Raw genomic sequence first — 18,426 nt, forward strand, 5'->3', positions numbered from 1 at the left:
TAATAAGAAACACATTTTTAATTTAGTTTTTATTTTTCCTTACTGTAAAAAGGAATGTTCTGTATTTTCCTCTAATAAAATGAAAGAAAAAGCATTTTAAATTGCATAAAGATCCAAATGTGCTTTTCTTGGTGAATGTGCAATTGCAAACAGGAAAGAAGGAAAGGTTCCTCATTTCCAAGCTAGTATAAGAAATGACATCATCAAGATGAAGGGAGGGTGGCATTAGCTTGGCTCAGTGGTAATGAAGGGAGGACTGGGGCTGCATGAAGTGGCCTGGAGGGTGGGTAGAAAAGCAAGTCTGTGAGGCAGCCCCTCACATGAAAATGGTGCCACTGCTTGGCTACCCTGGTCCGCCCTCCTTGCCCACTGGGGAGGGAAGAACAGAGGGAGCCAGCTCACTAGGATCCCCACCTTCCCTCTGCCTCTCTAATCAAAAGCACCTAAAAACTCTCACTAGGAAACAAAGTAAACAATCTGTCATGCCCAGAGAAGTCTCTGGAATGAGGGGGTGAACTGGTCCTCCAAATTCTCCCTAAAGCATACCTGGGGAATGAAGATGAAGCAGTTGATTGTGGTTGTGCAAACAAAGATACCTCCAGACGTGAGTCCAAAGACCAGGTTGGGCCAGGAGTACAAGTATCTGGTGACCACAAAAAGCAGCCCAGCAGCCAGTACCACGAGGTTGACCCCAACCATGATGGTTAAAGACTGATTTACAGGAGGAGAGCTGACGTGGTCAGTCAGGCCAGCCAGGTAGGCCCCATATAGCAGCAGCAGGCCCTGGAGATGGACAGAAGAACCAGAGGTTTAGAGAAGTGAAATACCGGGCTTGGGGCCAAGAGCAATAGGATGGGACTGATTTCCTCACCTGTAAAAAAGGAATAATAATAACTACCTTAAAGCATTGCTGTGAGGAGAACTGACTAAGATAACACAAGGGACTACTCTTAGAGTGCTTAACAGCACCACCACTACCTCTTGGTGCTTAATAAATTTCGTTTTCCTCTCCTTCTCTGAGAATTAGTTTATCGGAGGTCAGCAAGTCAACTATCAGACAGGACTCTTCCAGGATGAGGTATAAGACAGGGTGGTACAGGTGGGTAGGAGCCCCACAGAACCAGCTGCCAGGCACTGGGAGGGCAGTGGGTGCACCATGCTGCATCCACTGTGTGGTTCTGCACTGCATGGAGCTGAGAGGCGTGCAGAGGCTGAACTAGCCCTGTGGTCCACTTGTCAAGCATGTGCCATGGCAGGGGCAGCACCAAAGGAAGGCGCTCTTTTTTCTAATTTTCCCAAAGGCACCATCTGCTTGCCAAGCCCTGCACCTGCAAGACTGCATCTGCCCAGAGGGATGCCTTTTTCTGATTTACACAAAGGATCTCTATAGGCTACTAGCAGCTCTGTGCCAGTGGGTGTTTATGGGAGATGGAGAGTGAAAAAAGAAGAGAACAAAGGCTGGCTGGGACCTGGACAGGACCGGGAGACAGGCACAGGCAGCAACAGCCTCATCTATACCCTTCACCCTCTTTGTGACATTCCCTGCCCCGCCCCCAGGAGCCCAGGGCCCTACTCTTTCTTCTTTGTCATGAATGTAAACCTGCTCTCAGATTTCTCATTTGTACTACACAGAAAATGGCTCACAGCTTCTTAAAGTGCTGCTTCTCCTAGAAGGAGCTACATTTAAATAGAAATCAAAGCTCTAATCAATAATATATGACATAAAGATTCAATAATATGTAATATATAGATTCAATATATAGATTTGCTTGATTAGGGGCAAAGCTCCATGCTAGGGGTAGCTGTAGGGAGGGAAATGGTGTTGCCAAGTGGAAGTCATGGTTCTAGCTTTTGAGAAGTTCAGTGTGGTTGGGAGATTTAAGGCAAGCATACAAATACCCATGTTTTTCTTGTTGTGTATTATTTTTGTTTTTTGGCCATGCCATGAGGCATGCAGAATCTTACTTCCCTGACCAGGGACTGAATTTGTGCCCCCTACATTGGAAGCTCAGAGTCTTAAACACTGGACTGCCAGGGAAGTTCCCAAATATCCATGTTTTATGATATAGAATGTGAAGATGCCATGGGGGAGGAAGTGGGTGGGGATGATGGGGATTTAGAGGGAGAACTAATAATAAAAGTAAGGTCAGGTATCAGCAGATTACCTGCCAGGGACCCTGAAATCACACAATCTGACCACCTCCATCTATAGGGATGGCCCTAAGACAACTGCTTGGAGGACTGGCTGTGCCTGCTGTGAAGGAGTCAGCTCAGTAGAGATGTCATCTGGTGCCCAAAATGCTCAGTGTCCAAAGGGGGCCAGAGCCCCAATCGTGGCCACCCTGAGATCTTCAATGACTAGAGGACATACTAGTCAGCAGGCCAGTAGGGCCTGACTTCTGGATAACTGACATTATCAGGTGGCATTTGGCAGAGTTATATCATTAGCAATTTAATCAAAGGTTAGTAAAATTAACTCTATGGTTTTGAAATGTTCAATCTGATTTTATTAAAATGTTTTAACTCTATTAAAATTCTTGACAAAAAATAATGAGGTATGAATAAAGCATCTATATGTGCAGGACTCATATTTGAGTGACTCACATCCGATATTTGTGTCATTCGCTCTCACTGCTGAGAAGTGTGGGGTAGGGGGCAGTTGGCAGGCTCGGGTGGGGGGTTGGGGGACTTAATATGCAGATTTGTGGTCCTCCACCAGAACTGCTTTTCGACCAGGGAGCCCATGGGGTCCTGGCTTAGTCAGCTTCCTGATGCTCAGCACTCTTTCTCCTTTCTTTCTTTGTCCTATAGAAATATATTGCAGTAAAATAAAATGGAAATGGGATTACATGAAAGGCATTGGAGAAATAAATCAAGTTGAGTCGCAGAGGGAGTTGCTATGGGGGAAGAGCTGAGTTTCTGTGCCAGGGAGGATGTGCTCTTCCACAGGGGCTCGAAGAACGAGAGAGGCACTGTGCTTTTAGAACCGCTAGGGGTTGCGGGGGCAGTGGAAGAATAATAATGAAACATCTACTCATTTATTAAGCTCTTACTATGGGCCAGGAGTGGTTGAAAACTCAGCATGCATCAACCCTTTCAAAACTCACAACCGTTCTGAGATGATGGTAAATCATCCTCGTTTTATATATAAGGGAACCGAGGCTCAAAGAGGTTAAATGAGGTTCAGGGTCAGCTAGGAAGGGACTGAGTCAGACTTCGCAGGAATCCCCTCATTAACTCCTGTAATTCCTCTTCATATCCATTTATTGGTAACAGAGAGATAGTATCCCAAGGAGATAAGGTTACCAACCTTGCATCCCAAAATGAGAGCAATCCAGACATCGGAGTACCGGGAAGCACAGAAGTGTGTGCTGGTCAGAGAGCAGGACACGTCTCTCCCTGTCACCTAGGAGGGACATAGGGTCAGGAGGGCACCCACAGTTACATAGCCAATCTTTGTACACATTCTGGAACACACATACACAGCCGATCTTTGTACACATTCTGGATTGTGAGCTCCTCTACAGCTCCTTTAATATGTAAAAACTAGCTTAGGTGACTCCATTATAATCCAAATGAGAGTAGCTATGAATTAGAGGAAAAGACAACCAAGTTGGGCTAACATGTGGATGCTTGGGGCCAGGAGGGCTTATTCCTCTTATGTGCTTTACTACCACAGTGATTCAAATCCGTGCAGAAAAATTACAAATTATTTCACATCCTGCTCCTGCTATTTGTTAATAGTTGAAACTTCAATATTGAATCTGCACGTCAAGATCCCACTGTATTCCTCAGCCCCTTTGTGAGGCTGAAGACATAATGCTTCCTATTAATTAAACACTATGTTCTGAGCACAGCTGAATTCTTTACCTGTACTGTTTCACTTAATCTTCATCACAGCCCTATGAAATAGGTAGTATTAGTATTATTATCTCTATTTTACTTATGAGGAAATAGAAACTTAGAGAGGTTAAATAACTTTCCCAAGGACACATGGCTGGTAAGTGGTAGAGCTGGGATTTGAACCAGGGTTGACTGACTCCAAAGAACCCTTCAGAATCCTTTACCTTTCAACAATTGGGTAAGGCAACTCTGTAAGTTCTCATTATTGATAATGTGGAAGTGGAGTTAACTGCCAGGCAGATTCCTGTGTGCTGACATCTCAGCGGATGCCGCAGAACACTTGGGGTGGGAGGAGTAGCGGGAGTAGCAGCAGACCCTGCAGACAAGGGGTAGGTGTTCAGGGCAGCCACAACTCCCGACTTGCCATCCTCTAGGGGTCATTTATCTTCTTGTTGGGAGGATGTCCACACAGTGAATGCTCCTGGGAGAAAGACCTCTGTGTACTCACAGAAGCCAGTCCCTCCAGTTCAGGAACTAGATTCTCCAGGGGTTGGGTCTCTCACCGTCATACTGACACCGAGAATCTGAAGACATTGGATGGGATCAGTCAGCACCCAAGTCATGAGCAGGATCACATCAGCTATCACCAGGGCTGCCACCAACCCCAGAAGCTGCAGGTCTTTGATTATCTGCAAAAGAGTTAAGGTCATAACTTTCCTTTGCTCACTGGCTATACAACACGGAGTCTAGAGTGTTCTGTGTGCTCTGAGCTAAAGGCTCCTGGGTTAATCTTCCAAATGGACTTCAAAGCCAGCCATCAAAGATGATACAGACATGAAGTGTACTCAGTGATTCTATGTTCATATCATCGTTTTCATTTCTTTGCCCTTTCCATATCCTGACTTTCCCACAAAGGATTCAAGGAATATTATAAAATAAATACACTATTATTTCTAAATATGTTTATACAAGCACATACAGAGATGTGGAAACTTTCATATTAAACTATGAACAACCATTAACCTGGAGGGTCAGATTGAGAGACAATGGTGGTGGAGGAGGGACTACTAGCATTTCCTTCAAACATATGTGAATCATTTGATTTAATACAAAGAGACTGTGTTATTTTTGTGGTTAGAAAAATAAAATTTTAAAAATGTATATAGCAATAGGATGAAAAATATTAGGGAAAAGAGATAATAAGGAGAATTATGATGAATGCTCTGGTGAGGAGAGCACATAGCATTCAAGAACTGGGGCAGAAACACAATTCTGCATTTTTGACAACCAATGAAAAGAAGGAAGCACAACTAGTTACATGATTCATGGTTTTTATAAGAAAAACGAATCAGTTGCTGAATTAAAATGCTCCAAACTAGTGATAAGGAGAAAAATTTCAAATCAACCAGCAAAAAATGACACAGCATGTATAGAAAAAAAAACTAAGGAAGACATCAGATTTCTCATCAGACACAAGGTCAAGTGAGAAAACAGTGGAAATCTTCAAAAGTACTCAAGAAAAAAAATTCAACCTAGAATCTTATACTCAGAAAAAGTAACTTTCAAAAACAAAGGTGAAATACAGACTTTTTCAGATAAAAGCTGAAAGAATTCAGTATTAGCACACCTGAATGAGAATGTGAGATAACTTTGAAGCAAAAGGAAAAAATATCAGATGAATATAGGTATCTATACAAGGAAATCAAGAGCTCTGGAAATGTTAACTTCATAGAAAAATATATGACTGATATTTACTATTTAAATATCCTTAAAATGTAATGGATTGTTTAAACAAAAATTAATAACAAGTGTATGGGGCTTGTAACATATGTAAAAGTAAAAACAACACAAAGATTGGAAGATGGGGAAATGGAAGCATACCACTATAAAATACTTATGCCAATTATATAATTACACACAAACTCTTCCAGAAATTGAATTGGAGGGAATACTTCCCAATTTATTCTACAAATACTCTGTTACCAAAATCAGGTGAAGATTTTATAAGAAAAGAAAGCTACAGAGCAACATACCTTAAGAAATGAATATAAATATTATAAACAGAATTTTATGAAACTGAATCTAACAACATAAAAGGATAATACATAATGACCAAGTGGAGCTTGTTTCAGGGATGCAAGATTGGTTTGAGATCCTAAAATTATTTAATATAATTCACCATATGAGCAAAGAAAAAAACATATGGTTAATAGATACAAAAAACACATTTGACAAAGTCTAACATAATTCTTTATAGAAACTCAATAAAATAGGAATTGAGGCGAACTTCCCCAATTAGGTAAAGAGCATTACGATAAAACTACAGCTAATATCTAACATAAAGCTAACATTGTGATAAAACAAAATTAACATTAGTTTTGACTAAGATGAATGTTTCCCCCATATGATCAAGAACAACTCAAGGCACTTCTATTAAACACTGTACTAGTGTTTCTAGTCAGTGCCATCATAGAGATTGGAAAGTAAATGTCTTTTATAGAAGATATGTTCATCTATGCAGAAAATCTGATAGAATCTACACAAAAGCTACTAGAACTAATAAGTAATTTAGCAAGATTGCAGCAGGTAAGGTCAGCTTAAAAATCAATTGTATTACTATTATATACATATACTAGCAACAAAAATTGTAAAGTGAAATGAAAAACAGTAACATGTATAATATCACAAAAATATAAAATACTTAGACATAAATTTGACAAAAGATATGAAAGACCTTCACTGAAAGCTGCAAAAAAATTGCTAAGAGAAATTAGAAAAGACCTAAATAAATGAAGAAATATATTGTGTTTATGGGTTAAAAGATACAACATTGTTAAGAAGTCAGTTCTCCATAATTTTATCTACAAATTCAATACAATCTCAATCAAAATCTCTGCTGAAATTTGAAGAAATTGGCAAAGTGATTCAAACATTTATATGGAAATTCAAAGAACCCAGATTAGCCAAAACAACACTGAGAGAGAACTAATACTCCCTGACTCAAGATTTAATATAAAGCTACAATAATATGGTATTGGTGTCAAACAATGACATCAATGAGACAGAGTCTAGTAGTAGTTATACACATCTACGGACAAATAGTTTTCAACAAAGGTGCAAAGGTAATTCAGTGAAGAAAGGAGTCTTTTCAACAAACGGTGCCAGAACAACTGGATATCCATACATAAAAAATGGACTTCAATCACATCATATTTCAAAATTAACTCAAAATGAATCATAGACCTGCATGTAAAAAAAAAAAAAAAAAAAAAAACTCTTAAAACTTCTAGAAGTAAACATAAAAGAAAAACTTTTGAGGCCTTGGGTTAGACAAGTTTCTTAAGTCTGATACCCAAAACATGATCCATGAGAGAACAAAGTAGGAAACTGAACTCCATCAAAATTAGAAATATCTTCTGTTTGAAAGACATTCTTAAGTGAATGAAAAGTCATAAACTAGAAGCAAATCTTTGCAAATCAGATGATTTCCTCTTGATTTCCTTGTATAGATACCTATATTCATTTGATAAAAGACTATATCCAGAATGTAAAAAGAACCCTCAAAGCTAATAATAAGAAGAAAATCAACTAAATTAAAAAACAGGTGATTGATTTGAGCAGATCCTTCACCAAAGAAGATATATGGATGGCAAATAAGCATATAAAAATATAGTCAACATTGCATCAGGGAAATGAAATTAAAATACAATGAGATTCTACTACACATACTTATTAGAATGACTAACACACATACCAACAAAGTCTAATGTTGGGAAGGAAGTAGAGGAAAGGGACTCACATAGTATTGATGGGAACATAAAATTGTACAACCACTTTGTAAAACTGTCATGCAATTTTTTTAAAAGTTAAACATATACTTACTATATGATCTAATCACTCTATGCTTGGCTTTTTTTAAAACCTTTCTATTTTATTTTGGAGTACAGTTGATTAACAATATTGTGATAGTTTCAAGTGGACATCAAAGGGACTCAGTCATACATGTATGTGTATCTGTTCTCCACCAAACTCCCTTTCCATCTAGGCTGCCACATTATGCTTAGGTTTTTAACCAACAGTAATGAAAGTAAGATACGTCTGCACAAAGATTCATACACAAATGTTCACAGAAGTTTTATTTTTAATAGCCCCAAACTAGAAACAAATCCAAACACCTACCAATAGGTAAATGGATAAACCAACGGCAGTTTTATCTACACACTGAAAAATCACTCAGCAATAGTAAGGAAAGAATCACTGATGCAAGTAACAACATAGATGAATCTCAAAATAATTAGGCCAAGTAGAAACAAGATAAAAATACACACTGTATAATTCCATTTATATAAAATTCTGGAAAATTCAAACTAATTTACAGTGACAGAAAGCAGGTCAATGGTTGCCTGGGTACAGGAATAGGAGATATAAGAATTCGACAAGAGAGGAAGATGACAAGGGTGTATGAGGAGACTTGCAGATTATAACCCACGTTTCATAGTATATACACATGTCAAAATATATCAAATCATACACTTTAAATATATGTGGTTCAGTGCATGTCAATTATCTCTAAATAAAGTTATTTATCACCAGATGTGAAGACCTAACTCATTGGAAAAGACCTTGATGCTGGGAAAGATTGAGGGCAGGAGGAGAACGTGGTGATAGAGGATGAGATGGTTGGATGGTATCGCCATCCAATAGACATGAGTTTAAGCAAACTCCAGGAGACAGTGGACAGGGAAGCCTGGATGCTACAGTCCATGGTGTTGTAAAGAGTTGGATACGACTTAGTGACTGAATAACAACAACAAAGCTATTTTTAAAAAGAGGAATTAGTGTTCTAGAGGCATGGATGTCCTTTAGGCAATGTTTCTCATATGTATGGTTATTCACAGCAGAGTTTTTGATAAATATTCACCACAAAAGATTTGCTAAAAGAAAATCTTGTCAGTCCAGAGAATTAAACTCCAACTGAGTAATACGTTGGATCTGGACAGGATTGATACGACCTAAGGGTTTGATGATCAGCCTTTGAGGTTTGGGCAGCTCCATCAGGAAACATGATAAAATGAGGGAACGTGGTTAGGATGACATCTGATGTCAGGGACACATAGGTAATCTGGCTGCTGCATAGCTGCTAGGGTTGATTCTGTCTGAATGGATATGTTCTTCCTTGCTCATTGTTTCAGGCCCATCCTTCTTAGTACAGAGCATGGCCTTCTTGTATGGAAAAGAACTGGCCTCCAAAGACAGGAATAATTGCTTACTTGCTATAGCTTCTCTGTAATCGCTATCCCTCTGCCCACTTTTCAGCTCACACCCATGCCAAGCAACAGCCCCTCTGGGCATCTTGCTCTCCTTCAGGCTGGTGCCAGATAAGGGCCAGCTCACACATCCCCCAGAGTAGTACCTGGGCCTGGGATGCATATGAAGCAGAACTTTCGTTTAAAGACCTGTCTCCCAATAGCACTGACAAACAGCTTTCCAGCCTTGGAATTTATGAGGCCACATGACTCCAAGGTTTGAAGTAGGGGCAGGAACTTCAGATCATCATAAAAGAGCCAGACCCAGTAATTTGGTACAAGTTTCTCTAGCTTTTAATCAATAATGGAGCTACTGTCTGTGATCAAGCAATGTGTACTTGCTACGTACTTACCACTCTCTTGTCCGGAACCCTCTGGGTGAACACCTTGTAGAGTCGCCAACTCTTCCCAAGAATGGGGCCAAACACCAGGGAGGTTCCAATGCACAACATGGAGAGTCTTATCTACAGATGGAAAGGAACAGAAGAAAGAGGCATGAGAGAAACCTCTGTGGTTCTCCATACATTCTGATCTGCAAAGCTTCAGTCCACAGAGGACCTGGGGCAGAAAGTGGACCTCACTGACTCAGGGTTCCAGGGTTTGCCTCTGAAAGAGCCCACACCAAGGACAAAGATAACCAACACCTACAGGAGCAGATGATTTTAAAGATTATCAAAATTTGCATGATATTCAAAATAAAATTGAAGATTTCACCTACCTGAATGAGACTTTCCATTGAGCTTCCCACTAAAGCACCTTGATTGTGAATCCCAAAGAGGTAAGCACTACTGTAAGTCAGACAACTGCCCAATAAGGTCACAATGTTCAGATTGGGACTGGACATCTTCACAATCCTATGGGAAACCAGGAAGAAAGACACCTACAGTCATGACATTTGTCCTGGGAGTGTACAAAGTTTCCCTGCCAGCAAAATCTCCAATGTGGTCTTGGAGTAAAAGGTCATAGGGAAGACTGCTTTACAACCCTGTGAAAAATTGTTATGGTTTATTTAAATTTATTTTCAGAAAGAATTATATTCTAGCATTTCTTGCTTATATAACTCCAAGTCTTAAAAGAAGGCCAACTTCCCCCAAACAGGTGGTATCACAGAAGAGTTAGAATTTTTCCCTAAAGTTTATGGTTGCTAAAAGACTGCTCTATGCAGCCTAGTGAATAAATAACTAGCAGGTAGATTCCTAAGGAGATACAGTTTGGAACCTTTAAAAGTGAGCTGTAAGGTAAACTATTAGAAAAAAAAACAGACAAAGATACCACAAAAAAAGAGAAAATTACAGGCCAATATCACTGATAAACATAGGTGCAAAAATCCTTAACAAAATACTAGCAAATCAAATCCAACAATACATTAAAAGGATCATACACCATGATCAAGTGGGACTTATCCCAGGGGTGCAAGGATTTTTCAATATCTGCAAATCCATACACATTAACAAACTGAAGAATAAAAACCATACGATCATCTTAATAGCAGCAGAAAAAGCTTTTGACAAAATTCAACATTCATTTATGATAAAAACATTCCAAAAAGTGGGCATTGAGGGAAACTACCTCAACAAAATAAAGGTCACATATGACAAACCCACAGCTAACATTATACTCAGTGGTGAAAAGCTGAAAGCATTTTCTCTAAAATCAGACAAGGATGGCTGCTCTTACTCTTTTTATTCAACAACGCCTTGGCAGTCCTAGCCACAGCAATCAGAGAAGAAAAAGAAATAAAATGAATCCAAGCTGGAAGAAGTAAAACTGTCACTATTTGTTCATGACATTATACTCTACACAGAAAATCCTAAAGATGCTACCAGAAAACTACTAGAGCTCATCAATGAATTTGGTAAAGTTACAGGATACAAAATTAATACAAAATTAATTAATACATTTCTTTTTTTTTTAATTTGTATTTATTTATTTTTGTCTGTGCTGGGTCTTTGTTGCTTTGCATGGGTTTTCTCTAGTTGCAGTGAGTAGGGGTTACTCTTAGTTGCCGTGCTTGAGCTTCTCATTATGGTGGCTTCTCTTGTTGCAGAGCACAGGCTCAAAGGAAGCAAGAATATACAACAGAAAAAACACAGTCTCTTCAAAGTGTGGTACTGGGAAAACTGGACAGCTACATGTAAAAGGATGAAATTAGAACATTCTATAACACCATACACAATATTAAACTCAAAATGGATTAAAGACCTAAATGTAAAACCAGATACCATAAAACTCCTAGAGGAAAACAGTTAGAATACTCTGATATAAATTGTAGCAATATCTTTTGGGATTCATCTTCTAGAGTGATGAAAAGAAAAAGAAAAATAAACAAACTGGATCTAATTAAACTAAAAAGATTTTTCACAACAAAGGAAACCATAAACAAAAAAGACAATTCAGAATGGGAGAAAATATTTGCAAATGGTATAACTGACAAGAGATTAATCTCCAAAATATACAATAGTTCATAAAGCTCAATAGCAAAAAAAACACCCACTCAGAAAATGGGCAGAAGACCTAAATAGACATTTTTTCCAGAGAAGACATAGGGATGATCAAAAGGCACATGAAAAGATGCTCAACACTGCTAATTATTAGAGTGATGCAAATCAAAACTACAATGAATTATCACCTCACACTAGTCAGAGCGGCCATCATCAAAAAGTCTACAAAAAATAAATTCTGGACAGGTAATTGAGAAAAAGGAACCCTCCTACACCATTGGTGGGAATGTAAACTGGTACAGAAATATGGAGAATAGTGTGGAAGTTCCTTAAAGAACAAAAAAATAGAATTGCCATATGAGCCAGCAATCCAACTCCTGGGCATATACCTGAAGAAAAGCATAATTTGAAAAGATATATGCATCCTAATGCTCACTGCATAGGCTATGGTTTTCCTGTGGTCATGTATGGATGTGAGAGTTGGACTGTGAAGAAGGCAGAGTGCCAAAGAATTGATGCTTTTGAACTGTGGTGTTGGAGAAGACTCTTGAGAGTCCCTTGGACTTCAAGGAGATCCAACCAGTCCATTCTGAAGGAGATCAGCCCTGGGATTTCTTTTGAAGGAATGATGCTAAAGCTGAAACTCTAGTACTTTGGCCACCTCATGCGAAGAGTTGACTCATTGGAAAAGACTCTGATGCTGGGAGGGATTGGGGGCAGGAGAAGAAGGGGACGACAGAGGATGAGATGGCTGGATGGCATCACCGACTCGATGGACATGAATTTGAGTGAACTCCGGGAGTTGGTGAAGGACAGGGAGGCCTGGCGTGCTGCGATTCATGGGGTCGCAAAGAGTCAGACACGACTGAGCGACTGAACTGAACTGAATGCTCACTGCAGCACTATTTATAATAGCCAAGACATGGAAACAACCTAAATGTCCATTGATAGCTGAATCGATAAAGAAGATGTGGTTGTACATACAATGCAATATTAATCAGTCATAAAAAAGAATGAAATAAGGCCATTTGCAGCAACATGGTTGGATCTAAATTATCTCACTAAGTCAAATAAACCAGAGAAAGACAAATATCAGAAGATATCACTTACATGTGGACTCTAATTAAAAATGATGCAAATTCACTTAGATATAAAACAGAAATAGACCCATAGAAATATAAAACAATCATATGGTTACCAAAAGGGAAAGGAGGGAGGGATAAATTAGGAGTTTAAGATTAATATATACACACCATTATATATAGAATGAGCTTCCCAGGTGGCTCAGTGGTAAAGAATTTGCCTGCAATGAAAGAGACGCAGGAGACATGGGATTGGTCTCTGGATCAGGATGATTCCCTGGAGGACGGCATGGAAATCCACTCCAGCATTTTTGTCTAGAGAATCACATGGACAGAGGAGCTTAGCAGGCTACAGTCCATAGGATCTCAGAGAGCTGGACAGGACTGAAGAGATTTGAGCACACACACACGCATATATAAAATAAATAACCAACAAGGACCTACTGTATAGCATAGAGAACTACACTCAGTATTTTACAATAACCTATAAGGGAAAAGAATCTGAGAACAAATATGTGTAATACACATATATGTGTATATATGTGTGTGTGTGTATATATATATATATATATATGTATTTCAGTTCAGTTCAGTTCAGTTCAGTTGCTCAGTTGTGTCCGACTCTTTGTGACCCCATGAATCGCAGCACGCCAGGCCTCCCTGTCCATCACCAACTGCCGGAGTCTACCCAAACCCATGTCCATTGAGTCGGTGATGCCATCCAACCATCTCATCCTCTGTCATCCCCTTCTCCTCCTGCCCTCAATCTTTCCCAGCATCAGGGTCTTTTCAGATGAGTCAGCTCTTCGCATCAGGTGGCTTCAGCTTCAGCATCAGTCCTTCCAATGAATATTCAGGACTGATTTCCTTTAGGACAGACTGGTTGGATCTCCTTGCAGTCCAAGGGACACTCAGGAGTCTTCTCCAACACCACAGTTCAAAAGCATCAATTCTTTGGCACTCAGCTTTCTTTATAGTCTGACTCTCACATCCATACATGACCACTGGAAAAACCACAGCCTTGACTAGAAGGACCTTTGTGGACAAAGTAACGTCTCTGCTTTTTAATATGCTATCTAGGTTGGTCATAACTTTCCTTCCAAGGAGTAAGCGTTTTTTAATATCATGGCTGCAATCACCATTTGCAGGATTTTGGAGCCCCCCAAAATAAAGTCAGCCACTGTTTCCCCATCTATTTCCCATGAAGTGATGGGACCGGATGCCATGATCTTCGTTTTCTGAATGTTGAGCTTTAAGCCAATTTTTTCACTCTCCTCTTTCACTTTCATCAAGAGGCTCTTTAGTTCTTCACTTTCTGCCATAAGGGTGGTGTCATCTGCATATCTGAGGTTATTGATATTTCTCTCGGAAATTTTGATTCCAGCTTGTGCTTCCTCCATCCCAACGTTTCTCATGATGTACTGCATATAAGTTAAATAAGCAGGGTGACAATATACATTCTTGACGTACTCCTTTTCCTATTTGGAACCAGTCTTTGTTCCATATATATATATATACATGTATGTATAACTGAATCACTTTACTGTATACCTGAAACTAACACAACACTGTAAATCACCTATCAAAGTGAAGTGAAAGTGAAAGCTGCTCAGTCACGTCTGACTCTTTACAAGCCCATGGACTGTTGCCTGCCAGGCTCCTCTCTCCATGGAATTCTCCAGGCCAGAATACCAAAATGGGTAGCTGTTCCCTTCTCCAGGGCATCTTTCTGACTCAGATATCAAACCCCAGGTCTCCCACCTTGCAGGTGGATTCTTTATCATCTGAGCCACCAAGGAAGCCCAATCAACTATACTTCAATAAAAAATTAAATTAAAAACAAAATGAGCTTTACAGAAAAATACTACTTGAAATACAGGACTTCCCTGGTGGCTCAGACAGTAAAGCATCTGTCTACAATGCGGGAGACCTGGGTTCAATTCCTGGGTCGGGAAGATCCGCTGGAGAAGGAAATGGCAATCCACTCCAGTACTATTGCCTGGAAAATCCCATGGACAGAGGAACCTGGTAGGCTACAGTCCATGGGGTCACAAAGAGTCAGACACGACTGAACGACTTCACTTCACATCACTACTTGAAAAAAGTCTGGAGAGTTTTTCATGCACTATTTACTTTATTTGACATGTAAACTGTTTTCCTCTCTCTGTCTGACCAAGAAGGGAAAGAAAGAGAAAGAAAGCAGAGACTGAAAGCAGGAAATTTGGGAAGGACTACTTCTCGAGTGATTAAAAAAATTTTTATTTATTTATTTATTTTTGGCTGTGTTGGGTCTTAGTTACTGCAAGGGCTTTCTCTAGTTGTGGAGTGGGTATTCCTCTTCATTGCAGTGCACAGGCTTCTCACTGTGGTGACTTCTCTTGTCATGGTACAGTGGTGCTAGGCTGCTCAGGCTTCAGGAATTGCAGCATGTGGGCTCAGCAGTTAGGGCTCCCAGGCTCTAGAGCACAGGCTCAAAAGTAGTGGCACATGGGCTTAGTTGCCCCATGGTACGTGGGATCTTCCCAGATCAGGCATTGAACCCTTGTCTCCTGTATTGGCAGGTGAATTCTTTACCACTGAGCCACTAGGGAAGACCCTTTAGTGATTTTTGAGGTTTCAGAGCATTTTAAAGATTATAGGGAAAGGTAGACTGAGTCTGAGACATACTCTCAGCACCAACAGAGGTTGTAGACAAGGTACAAATGAGTGAACTGGTTAACCTAAGGGGAAACCAGACTTAAACTGGACTGTGATTGATAACAATTAAGAAATAAAAATAACTACTAACAATTAAGAAGTAATGCAATACTTAAGGGTTTTAGTCTAAATAATGTATTCTGTTGTTCAGTCATTCAGTTGTGTCCGACTTTTTGTGACTCCATGGACTGCAGCACACCAGGCTTCCTGTCCTTCACCATCTTCCGGAGTTTGCTCAAACTCACGTCCATTGAGTCGGTGATGCCATCAACCATCTCATCCTCTGCCGACCCCTTCTACTTGTGCCTTCAATCTTTTCCAGCATCGAGGTCTTTTCCAATGAGTTAGCTCTTCACGTCAAGTGGCCAAGTACTGGAGCTTCAGCTTCAGCACCAATCCTTCCAGTGAATATTCAGGGTTGATTTCCTTTAGGACTGACTGGTTGAATCTCCTTGCAATCCAAGGGACTCTCAAGAGTCTTCTCCAACATTACAGTCTGAAAGCATCAATTCTGCAGTGCTCAGCCTTCTTTATGGCCCAACTCTCACATCCATACATGACTACTGGGAAAACCATAGCTTTGACTATATGGACCTTTGTTGGCAAAGTAATGTCTCTGTTTTTTAAAAATGGTATCTATGTTTGTCATAGCTTTTCATAGTATATTCTGCATAAACACAGTATTTATACTACTAGTCCTTTGGTAATTTTATACTTATTACACTTATTACACTTATAATACTTATTACACTCAGTTGCTCAGTTGTGTCCAATTTTTTGAGACCCCATGGACTTTAGCCTGCCAGGCTCTTCTATCCATAGAATTCTCCAGGCAAGAATACTGGAGGGGGTAGTCATTCCCTTCTTCAGGGGATCTTCCCGACCCAGGGATTGAACCTGAGTCTCCTTCACTGCAGGCAGATTCTTTACTAAGTACTTATACCTTTATTTTAAAATAATTACTGAGGGGGAAAGCATTCTTATCTATCTACCTGGATTCCCTGACTGACCACCTTGAAGACCAGAGCCAAGGCAAAACCAGCTACATACTAGAGCCTATTTTAAAGACAGGCAAAGTATTTATCTGGGAGGCATTAAAAAAACAGTTTAGCAGTGCAGGACTTAAAACCATCACAACTACCACCAGCCCAGCTTGATTATTTCATACTCAGCAACATAATTACACACACACACACAAGAACACCAAAACTGCCTGCAACTCAAGCCCCAAGTATAGTCACCATAGGCCAATGACTCTGGTTGAGCTTTACCAAGTCTTAGAGTAAAAACCTTAATTTTTTTTTCTTCCTCCAAATGTGAAAACAACCTTCATGTATTCCCCTTGTAAACAGGGGATAATAATAATACACACTCTCCTCCTCCCAAACCAAAGAGTTGTGAGGGCTGAGGATTCAATGAGGCAATACAGCCAAGTGTGTGGTAGCATGGACAGGCCCCAGCATGTAGCAAGCATGTTACAAATATAGCTGACAATGTTATTAATCTCATCATCTTCCAGGCTTTAGAAACCTGAGAATCACCTTTTGCTTCTTCCTTTTCCTTCTCCACTTCTTTCTTTATCACCTCTACTCAATTGTTGCGTTTCTTTCAGTTGTTATTTCAAAATCTCTCTGAGCTGTCCCTCACATACTATTCCTACTGCTGTCACATTTATCCAGATTACAGTCATGTTAGGAGAAATGGAACTTGAGTCAGGTGTGAGATGAGAATCCTGGCTCAGCCAATCACAGCTATGTGACTTTCATTGAGTCATTTAACTAGTCTAGGTTCCTGTTTCCTCGTTTGTGAAATAAAGATAATATCTCCTTTCTTATGTACCTACAGGGTATTGTGAGGATCAAATGAGGTTTGTGCTAAAACTCCTTGAATACTCTAAGGCAATGCAAAAACATTAACTGTTAGGTTTTTTGGTATAAGCTTCAGCTCTCTGTAACACCAGTTCTTCCCTGTCCTAATATATCTTGTACATTATTTTCACATTTATCTTCTTAAAATATCACCTTCATCACTTAGCAAGAGAGCTACATGTATAAAGAACAATTTTCTATTGTTCACCTTAAGTCTCCTGTATCCCCATTTAGGATTTAGCCTTATCCTACCTATCCACTTACTAATAGGTCTACATCCTCAGTCATCATGTCTTTAAACTGTGGGCTGAAAGAGAGTAATTGTCCCTAGTTTCTTTGTCTTTTCCCATAAGGGGCAATATGTAGTGAATGTGCGTGTATGCTAAAGTTGCTTTAGTTGTGTCCTACTCTTTGCGATACAATGGACTGTAGCCCTCCAGGCTCCTCTGGCCATGGGATTCTCTAGGCAAGAATACTGGAGTGGGTTGCCATGCCCTCCTCCAGCAGACCTTCTCCACCCAGGGACTGAACCCATGTCTCTTATGTTTCCTGCAATGGCAGCTGGGTTCTTTACCACCAGCGCCACCCAGGAAGCCCATGTGATGAATACTGACTACCAAAGTAACAATGATTATCAGCAGCTCCACAAAGCATTTGTTAAGAAAAGCAATACATCAGAGAGACCAGTTCTGACACTGACTTAGAAAACAGAGCACTGTTGGCCAGGACTGGCCATGCAGTGCAGCCAGTAGCCTGGGCAGTGGTACAACCACTGGGTGGTCTCCTGCAAGACCAAGAAATGAGGCTGTTCTTCCCCATAGCCTCTTACAATCTCCTAGGCATCAGCCATGAATATCTGACGAGGAGATTTTCACCAAGCCAATGTTCAGCTTTCACAGCCACATGTCTGTGTTGTCTAGATGACTGATTGGTAGGTTTCTTTCTTAACTCGTCTCTGGACCATTTTACGTGAACACCACTGTACAATCAGGTCTCTTTTGTATAGTTCAGTACTGTATGAATCCTGATTTAGAATTCCTCCCCTTCTTGATTTAGTTAGGAGGAACTCATTTTAGTGTTTTGTTTTGTTTTAAAACAAAATATACATTACATAGTCTTCACATCTCAAAAGTTGATGCAAATTGATTTTCAAATGGACATGTTATGGACTTATATATGTATATTTTTA

The 18,426-nt window shown here is 39.9% G+C and overlaps 1 protein-coding gene across 2 annotated transcripts in view; it reads right to left on the reverse strand.

Annotated features, from left to right (window-relative positions):
- Nucleotides 1-18,426, reverse strand: part of GPR156 (G protein-coupled receptor 156) — a 108,800-nt gene that overhangs the window by 20,225 nt on the left and 70,149 nt on the right. For both annotated transcript variants that reach the window (XM_027530206.1, XM_027530265.1), the window contains exons 4-8: nucleotides 9,868-10,003; nucleotides 9,503-9,613; nucleotides 4,407-4,532; nucleotides 3,311-3,406; nucleotides 547-783 (exon numbers count right to left, since the gene is read on the reverse strand). In XM_027530206.1, the coding sequence (XP_027386007.1) occupies nucleotides 547-783; nucleotides 3,311-3,406; nucleotides 4,407-4,532; nucleotides 9,503-9,613; nucleotides 9,868-10,003 (706 nt within the window). The remainder of the gene's footprint in view (nucleotides 1-546; nucleotides 784-3,310; nucleotides 3,407-4,406; nucleotides 4,533-9,502; nucleotides 9,614-9,867; nucleotides 10,004-18,426) is intronic.

The sequence above is a fragment of the Bos indicus x Bos taurus genome, chromosome 1 (genome assembly GCF_003369695.1).
Source record: "Bos indicus x Bos taurus breed Angus x Brahman F1 hybrid chromosome 1, Bos_hybrid_MaternalHap_v2.0, whole genome shotgun sequence".
Taxonomy (NCBI): domain Eukaryota; kingdom Metazoa; phylum Chordata; class Mammalia; order Artiodactyla; family Bovidae; genus Bos; species Bos indicus x Bos taurus.